Source organism: Strongylocentrotus purpuratus, unplaced genomic scaffold, assembly GCF_000002235.5.
Source record: "Strongylocentrotus purpuratus isolate Spur 01 unplaced genomic scaffold, Spur_5.0 spur5_scaffold_21, whole genome shotgun sequence".
NCBI classification, from domain to species: domain Eukaryota; kingdom Metazoa; phylum Echinodermata; class Echinoidea; order Camarodonta; family Strongylocentrotidae; genus Strongylocentrotus; species Strongylocentrotus purpuratus.
This window is the reverse complement of record NW_022145607.1, coordinates 30,257,207-30,265,880: the sequence shown is the minus strand read 5'-3', so window position 1 is coordinate 30,265,880 and position 8,674 is coordinate 30,257,207. Positions and strand designations below refer to the sequence as shown.

Sequence of the window (8,674 nt, the reverse complement as noted above, 5' to 3'; positions counted from 1 at the left end):
TGGCCCTGATCTTACCTTACCAACATCATTCTTCATTATTTTATTAGCAAACTCGCTTTGTTCTGTTTTGCTCTATTGTACTTTTTCTTCTCTCTCTCTCTCTCTCTCTCTCCCCCTCTCTCTCTCACTATCTCTCTCTCTCTCTCTCTTCTATTTCTTCCCCAGCACCATTTCCCCATAATATATATAACTTTCTTCTTTCTCAACTTTTCTCTCTTGTTGCTTTGTTCCGTTTTGCGCTTTCGCTCTCCATCTTTTTGTAATAATCTTCACATCTTCTCTTATTCATGAACACATCAATCTATCTCTTTTGTAAATGGTTCCCATGTGTAATTGTTTCTAGTCTGATAAGGTAGTTTAGTTGTTAATTTTTTTTTCTTCAAAGTAATTAAAGCATTCAGGTATTATGTTTAGGAACCTTGCTCTAACAAGCCCTGCTCGCCCTGCCAGCTTAAGGTCTCCTCTTTCTTTCATGTACAGAACATGATCTTACATGAGTAACTTTTTATAAAATTTCTTTAGTTAATAACAAGAGTTGAATGTCGAAATTTGTTGCAAATACATGTAATAACGCATCATGATTATTTCACTATGTTCTGATTTCTACATTGTGCCTCGCCTGCTCACAATATCAACTCCACATTGTAGTGTTTCTACCGTTAGATGGCGCTAGACCTCTAACTACGACATGTGGCCGTGGGCGATGGGTTTTGTATCTTGCGCAATAAATGCCCACATCAATAAACATGTCTTGCATTTGTGTCGCGCGCTAGCTAAAGCTCGCCATACGACTCCGCCGAAACTAGGCCGTGCGATGATCACATGGCTTGCGGTGTTCCATTCTCCGTAAGAAGGCTGTTTGCAAGGGAGCCTAGATCATTGTTTACGGATAATTTATTGGGCACAAAACTTGACAATGAGGTCAAACAAAAAGCGTAAGAAATCAAAGAAACCAGTTACAGTGATGAACACCAACGAGAAGAATAGTAGGTGAGCAGAAATTTAGAAAATATTCAAATTGAGTCGGTGAGATATGAGACCAAGGAGGAAGGGCGTGCATGAGATTGAGTGTGAGACTGAGAGGCTTGAGTGTCAATTCACAATTTATGAGATACAAACTTAGACTTAGTTCCCAATTTCCCATGTAGACAAAAGAATATCGTCTGCTTGGAGGAGTTTTTGAAGATACTTTGTCTGTTGATGGTCTCCAACTCCAAGGAGAGGGATTTGCAGTGCGTAATCTAATCTTAGTTGCATGAAGTTGCATGAAGTAGCATTTAACGAGGAAGAGAAGAAGAGATAACATTAGGGATTTTTAGTTTTAGATTTGCCCGACGGCATAGTGGACTGGTACGTGTGACGTCCTTTTCAGGCACTGTCAGTTTAAGGCACTGTCAGTGCAGTGCCTTATTAAAAAGGACGTCACATGTAGCAGTCCAAGCAAATCTAAAAGTAGGCAATAACGCACGGCCCAGCTTGCGTTACTAGTGTTGATCCACGCTAGGTTTCTTTAGATTGGTGCCGCCTCCGTGCACGAGCCGCTTGCAGCGAGTTCACAGTGCGCACCATCTGAAGAAACCGAGTGTCCTGCATTTACATTACGCACAACAGGGTCAAGTGCGTTATTTGTTTCATAAAATAGCGTCACATGAAAATCAAAACAAACAAAGTTTAGAATTAGAGTCTACGAGAGTTAGACTTAGATAAGATAAGACCTTGCAGGCTTGCTACTATACTTACCAAAAAGTCCATGGGATGTCGGGATTCCACTTGCCTCGAGTAAACATAAAATCCATACATCAGACAGCTGAAATTTCTGGCTTCATTACAAAATCCAAGGCAAAAGTAAATGATTCGTTTTCCGGAGTGTTGGCTCAGTCAGTAGAGCGTACGCCTCACAACTAGGAGGTTGTGGGTTCAAACCCCGGCCGCGTCATACCAACAGACGTTAAAAGATGGGAGTTGTTGCTACCTTGTTTGGCGTTCAACAATAAGGGATAGAGCAACGTAGATCTGGCGCTGCTCAGTGGCTGCCGGGCCCACGATCAAATGGGCAAAAAGAATTTCCGTTTCGGTTTAATAAAATTTGGAGTGGACTATTAGGCTATTATTATTATTATTATTATTAATAATACCCCGCTCAAGCTTGCTAACTATGCGTACGCTGCGCTGGATGCAGCGTGCAATCTGGATATCAATCATTTAGCGTGCAATATGACTTTTGACAGTGCTTTTTTGGCATGATTGTGCATGCATCAAAAATAAGTGCATGTCAGGTGACGCGTTTTGACCAATCATGATGCTTAAAATACTAGAGCTATTTTAAAATCCCCAATAACAGCTAAGTGAAGCAAGGGCCAGAAGTAGTCTCGGCGGAGTTGGCGGAACATATTCCCAAACGAAATATTGAAAATGAAATGCATGTTTATGTAGATTGATTTTTCGGTCTTTATTTTTTCACTGAGTACTGCAGACCGGGCGGCGTTTCATATATGTCATGATACAGGATGTTAAACAGATACTTGTAAGTTACAACAAACAACTAACAAGTCTAATTCAGACTATTATTTAAGGTGAACGAAATCTAGAAGAACAACCTTGTAACCTCTGTTTGCATTTTGTTTTAATAGCGACCCTTATCAATATCATACTCATGAATTGATTTGACATAAGTTGAATTGTATTGAAAGATTTTGCTGATGGTTTAACTTTTATGTGTGTGTGTGTGTATTGGGTTTTTACAGACGTGTATCAATCAGATATGATTATTTACGTCTGGGACCGACCTTTAAACGTCACCATCCGAAAGACGCGACTCAGTTTCGAACCTGCGTCCTCGGCTGAATCAGTTTGTAACTTCCACTTTTTAGCTGGATTACAGGCGCACGCCACAACGCCTAGTTTTATGCTCATGATTTTCTGGCCTTACATTCCATTATAATGTATTTAATGTATTTATAATGTATTTATTTCATTAAAAAAAATTCATCAGCATTCTCGGCTCCAAGGTCAGCAAGAGGAAGGTCATATCAAGGTTACACACCATCATGAAGGACATCGACAAGGTCAAACAAGAACCCACTGTCTCTCAGGAAGAAAAGAAGATGAAGGTTCAGCAGTTGGAACTCGAGATAGAAGAGGTACAGTTTTGGGCGCTAGTTCAGAAGTATATCCAGACGTTGACCCGTAACTCCGGCGTGGAGATACCCTACTAAAACATACCCAAAATGAAGTAGATATTCATCATATGTCCAAATAAAGGTCATGATTTAAAAGTCGTTATGTTTCTTACCTGTTTTGTGTCAATTTTCTTGTTGTTTTTTGGAGTATTTTTCGGAAACATAACAACTTTTAAATCATGACCTTTATTTGGACATATGATGAATATTTACTTCATTTTGGGTATATTTTAAGTAGGGTATCTCCATGCCGGAGTTACGGGTCAAAGTCTGGATATACTTCTGAACTAGCGCCCAAAACTGTACCTCTTCTATCTCGAGTTCCAAACAGGATTTTTTTTTTTTTTTGCAGGGGAGGGGGGGGGGGGGGGGGGTCACAAAATCTCATGGAGATTCATAGTTCCATTGAGGTAGCTAGGATCGAGTATATTAGGGGTAGGGTTAAGGTCTTTACCCTAATTAAGTAGCATCAATGAACTTCTTTTAACTGGATGAACAGGGGGAGGGGCCCCTTTTCCTACTTTGGATATGCCTTTTCCTACTCTGGATACGCCTTTAAAAGCTCGTTCAGATCCCGGGTTCAGATATGACCCGGCAAAACCTCTGCAGTTTTCTTATGATGAAGTCGAGTGTAATACGCTTAATATTCTGTATCTTGGATCACAGAGCTCAGTTAATATATGCAAGTCCTTTGTTGCATGCATTTGCCTTTCGTTTACGTTAAAAAAAACTGCAGCGTCTTTTTTGTTGTTGCAGTTCCCCACGCCATATCTGAACTAGCCTTTAGGGCTCAAACCAGGAGGGCGTTTCACGAAGCCTTTTTTCAATGACAAATGACAAAAATCAGTGACAACTCTGCTGATAACCAATCAGAAGCAAGGATTTCAGTAGCTTATAACAAAAACTGTCATTTATCACTGATGACAAGTTTTGTGAAACGCCCCCCAGGACGCCACGCTCACTTTTACACTGGTTATTTATTCCCTTGGTAGCAATGAATCCTTAGACTAATGCTTATTTCCCAGTCAATACAAAACTAGACAAAAAAAGGTCTTTTATCCCAAATAGCCAAGAATTACTTTCTTTAGAGTCGGTGTAGAGTTGATTTTGTTTTGTGACTGAGGAATAAGGCCTAAAATAAAAACTTGTTGTATTGCCCTTTGGGTGCCAAAACATGGGTCGGTCGGTGAGATTAAAACAAAAAAAAATTAAAACTTTTTTTTTGTCACCCTCTTTGGGCCGTTTTTTCCCAGATTTAAATGTTTTGAGTTTTTTTCCGTTTTTTTCTGCCCTCTTTTGGCTGATATTTCTCAGTTTTTAATGCTTTAATACAAGTGTTTGAGCGTCATATTTTTTTTAAATGCCGACCTTAGATTTTCAGATTTTTGGGTCGGTCGCAAAGAGCAATACAACAAGCTTTATTTTAGGCCTAATATCAAAGATAAATATCTGTTTTTTTTTTCCTGCAGCTAGGGGGACTGAATGCCTACCAGCAAAGTTCCCTCCTCGGTGAGCATCTCCATGGCAACATAAACACATCAAAATGGGTGCTGCAAAAACTCAAGGAATCCAATGTCAGAGCCACACAGGTAACTTCAATAAGAGATCACTTGACCCACATTGCAGAGACAGAGGTCGAGATGAATGAATTGCCATTTTTTGTGTTCAATCTGAGCACTGCATGACCATGGAAATACAGTCAGACCTGCTTTTAAAGTGACTACGGAGACCACTCTCTTGTTGTTGGTTTCCCTTGAATAGGGACTTTCGTTAAAATATGAATTAAAAGGACCTGTACGTTAAAGATGATTTATAGAATACAGCATGGACAAAATAATAGTTTTATATGATTAGGAAGAAATCAGTTTGCATATTTATAATTCTAGTAAGTAAGTGGGCACCAGGTCATTTCGGTAAAATGACTGTTCTACTGATTGCAAGATTATGATGAACCACTGGAATTCTTTTTGGGAATGGGGGAGGAGAGGGGTTGATGCCTATAGGACAGTAGGGGTCAAAGCTCAATCTGTTTAATACACATGTACAATGTTTCTCTTCAGGGATCCAAGCTGTGTCTCCTGGATGTTGGAGCCCTGCAACTGAACTACACCAAACACACCAAGTGGTTGGATGCAGCGGCCATAGACCTCAATCCACAGTGTGAAGGCATCATCCAGTCAGACTTTTTCGAGTTCAAGGTATAAACTTATACAGGTACATCAGGGCATTGGGCCAAATAAAAAACAAAACATGTTTAGCGTCCTGTTTTTTGGAAAAATAGGAAGGAGGAGGCCCTTTTTTTTTCTTTCAAAATGGCCGCTCGGTACATTTTCCCTGAAAGTCGGGCTATTTTTCAAGATGGCCGCCGACATTTTTTTAAATTTTTTTTTTTAAAATCAGAAATAGATCCATTTTAGCAGTGTTTTTCATGTTGTTTTTTTCTTTAAAAAAAAAAAAAATAAAATAAATAAATAAAAAAATAAAAAAATAAAAAAAAATAGGAGGCGGGCGGGGACGCTAAACATGTATATTTTGTTTTAATGGCCTTATTCCCAATGGCTAGAAATCCCTTGGATTGGGGTCAGGGTTGGAATCATCGGCATTGTGACCGAGGTTATGATTTGAATCCTTTTATAGAAAGGGTTGTGACATGGATGTCCACATTTTTGAAACAAACTGGCATTCAAATTCTCTCTGTTTAGAACATTCAGGCGCCCTTTGCTCTTGAAAAAAAATGTTGCATAATAGCGGGGAAAATGGTGTTCAAATCATGGGTTGTCTGTCATGTTGTTGCTAACCTCTGTGTTCTAGTAGTGACATCCTACAGCAGCAATGACCAAGTGAAAACCCTGGGAAGGTTCTACAACACAGGATCCGGTGGCAATTATTAAAGCCACTATCAAGTTCTTGCACTGTTAAAATTCTGAACTTAATCCCTTGACCGAACACAATGCGTGTACCTATCCCGTAACCTAAAGTGAAGCCCATTTGCAATCATATCTTTGACATAATACATCAAAGCCTGGAGGAAATGTTGCATTACCCGTGCATGTCTACAATAAAGTCAGCTCGACGGATAACTTCAATGACTTAGACTAAAAGTGTCACTATTATGTTCCAGAAAATATAAGAAGATATTCCAGCACAGCAACAAATCTACAGGGTGAGGGGGTAGAGAATGTAAAGAATTAGTGGAGGAGTCTGGGGGCTGGTGGGATGTTGGGGGGGGGGGGGGGGTAGAGAATGAAAACATAATAGTGCCCTCTGTAACAGTTGGCCTTGTTAATACTGATTTAATTCATCTAGAAAGACCTTGTATTATTATTGTTGTATCTAAATGATGTAAATTTCATTTTTGTAAATGTCCCAAAATTGTTGAGTGTTGAACTTTGATTGGTTTCAGGTTGGCGAGTCCGATGCCTATGATATTATTGTCCTGAGTTTGGTCCTCAACTTCGTGAGTTCTCCATCTCAGAGGGGTGAGATGTTGAAACGATGTCAGAAACTCTGCAAGCAGGATGGACACATCTTTGTAAGTTTCGTCATCTACAGGTGTCGTTGTCGAACTTGGCACGAAATACAATTTTGCCGTGGGTTTTATCCCCTGGCATGGCACGAATGTCATATTATGACATATTCTCTTTCACCAGAGCAATTCTACAAATTAGTTGACAAACATGGCTCGGCTGTTGTGTAAAAAAAAATGCACTACCAGGTGAAGGGATGCCCGTTTTCAGACTTGTGCCCATTTTCAGGCTCTGTTGCCTCTTAACGAATCAGGAATATAGGACAATTATATCATATCCAAATTGCTAAATTCAAATTTTGTTTTAATTGACAAATCATATTTCTATTTTCCTAGTAAAGTGCGCCCACTTAAATATAAATGACCTTTCACACGTCACTTTCATCTGCAGGTCGTTCTGCCTCGCGCGTGTCTAGACAACTCACGCTACTTGGACCACGCCCTCTTTCAACGGATGATGGACAGTTTGAACTTTGACCTGGTGGCCCAGCATGACAGCAAGAAGCTCAGTTATAAGATGTTCAGGAAGGCCGAGAGGAGGAGAGGCAGCGGAGAGGGGAAGGCTAGTTTCAACAAGCGTGAAGTCAAAAACGGAAAGCAGTGCAACAACTTCTGCATATTGATGAGATGAGAACTCTTCCTGTAACTCTATAGAACTTTGAACATGATCAGGCTTAGTTTATTTTGACGGCCTTAATTGTCCATCATCAATTGAATTATGCGAACGTTGTTTTTACAGCAAGGTGTAAAGATGTACATAATCTGAACACGATTTCTATGAGATTTAAAATCCTGTATTGAAATTGACCTCCAGTTGATTTTTCCAGCCTTTTGTGTGATCTTGTTTTTTATGTTCGTATATTCATGAAGATTACCATATTTTCTTTTTCCCCAGTGTTTGTTCGGCAAATCGCCAATGATATTAGGGACACATTAGACCTAGATGTATGTGCATGGTTTCACCATTAAATGGACCCTGGATCAATGTATATGTTGTATAAAAAAGATGTTAATAAAAGAGATTTAGGATTAAAGTGACTTGGTAACATTGTTGAAGGTTGATGAAAAAATTGCTTAAATTTTGTATAAAATGTTACTTACTATATTCCTTCTACTGTACTATCCCTTTGACATGCAAGAAATCCTGAAAAAATTCTCAGACCACTAAGATATCTATGGTTTTCTTTGAAGGCGACAATATATGCCACCCTCTAACAGTGATTAACAGTAAATTCTCCCAACCATTTTTGAATTTTCCTAACCGTTTTTCCATGAAAAAAAAAGGACATAAAACAGGCTTTAAAAATCTGTCAACACTTAAATGTCTGGAACGGAATGTGGAGCCATTTTATTGCTTTGTGACGATTTACATTCACCTAAAATGTAATTAAATTGTAATAATATAGTTGGAAGAGTTCAGGAATCGATCAGATCAGTTTTTCCCAATTTTTACCATGAATAATGGTCCGTTTTCACTCAAATTTTCAGATTATCGTTAATTGTACATCGAGCATTGAGGTCACTACCTTAGCACCACTATCTCTCATCTGAACAATGTAACCAAGTCCGTTTAATCAGATGAAATATGTACATAATCGTGTAATTGTCAATAAAGCAACGGGCCTACCACACTCATAGTCTGATAAAGAATAAAGTTTCTATTTTATTCCATGAAAAAAGTTTCGGTATACAAAATTACAATTCATCACAATAATTGTTGTTTCTACATTATAAACATACACGAATTGACCATGATCATTTTTTTCTCTTCAACTTAATCACAATATTTACAGAAAACCACAATCTGGAATACATTCTATACAGTAGTACTGAATCATTTATGCATCTGCAATTTAAAAAGGATCATCAGAACTGGCTGTGATTTTTCAATAAATCTCAAGTTTCACTGTAGCGAGGCCCCACCCCCCAAAATAAAATGTTAAATAGAACTTGTGTTTAACGTCGAAAT

The 8,674-nt window shown here is 38.8% G+C and overlaps 1 protein-coding gene across 2 annotated transcripts; it reads left to right on the top strand.

The window, feature by feature from the left end:
• The first annotated feature begins 705 nt into the window (after positions 1-705).
• On the top strand, positions 706-7,756 carry LOC752098 (25S rRNA (adenine(2142)-N(1))-methyltransferase). Of its 2 annotated transcripts, none has more exons than XM_030994471.1 (6): positions 706-990; positions 2,993-3,140; positions 4,649-4,768; positions 5,240-5,377; positions 6,583-6,711; positions 7,097-7,756. In XM_030994471.1, the coding sequence occupies exons 1-6, from the start codon at positions 917-919 to the stop codon at positions 7,334-7,336; spliced, it is 849 nt and encodes a 282-aa protein (XP_030850331.1). In that variant the 5' UTR covers positions 706-916; the 3' UTR covers positions 7,337-7,756. The 2 variants fall into 2 exon arrangements, with proteins under 2 accessions (XP_030850331.1, XP_030850332.1); XM_030994472.1 differs by having other exon boundaries at positions 883-986.
• The last annotated feature ends 918 nt before the right edge of the window (positions 7,757-8,674 follow it).

What these genes read in the sequence shown, in the direction of transcription:
- LOC752098 (XM_030994471.1), top strand. Translation starts at nt 917, where the DNA reads ATGAGGTCAAACAAAAAGCGTAAGAAATCAAAGAAACCAGTTACAGTG. An exon ending in ACCAACGAGAAGAATAGTAG is followed by an intron (nt 991 to 2,992) that starts GTGAGCAGAAAT and finishes AAAATTCATCAG; the next exon opens with CATTCTCGGCTCCAAGGTCA. An exon ending in AGCAGGATGGACACATCTTT is followed by an intron (nt 6,712 to 7,096) that starts GTAAGTTTCGTC and finishes TTTCATCTGCAG; the next exon opens with GTCGTTCTGCCTCGCGCGTG.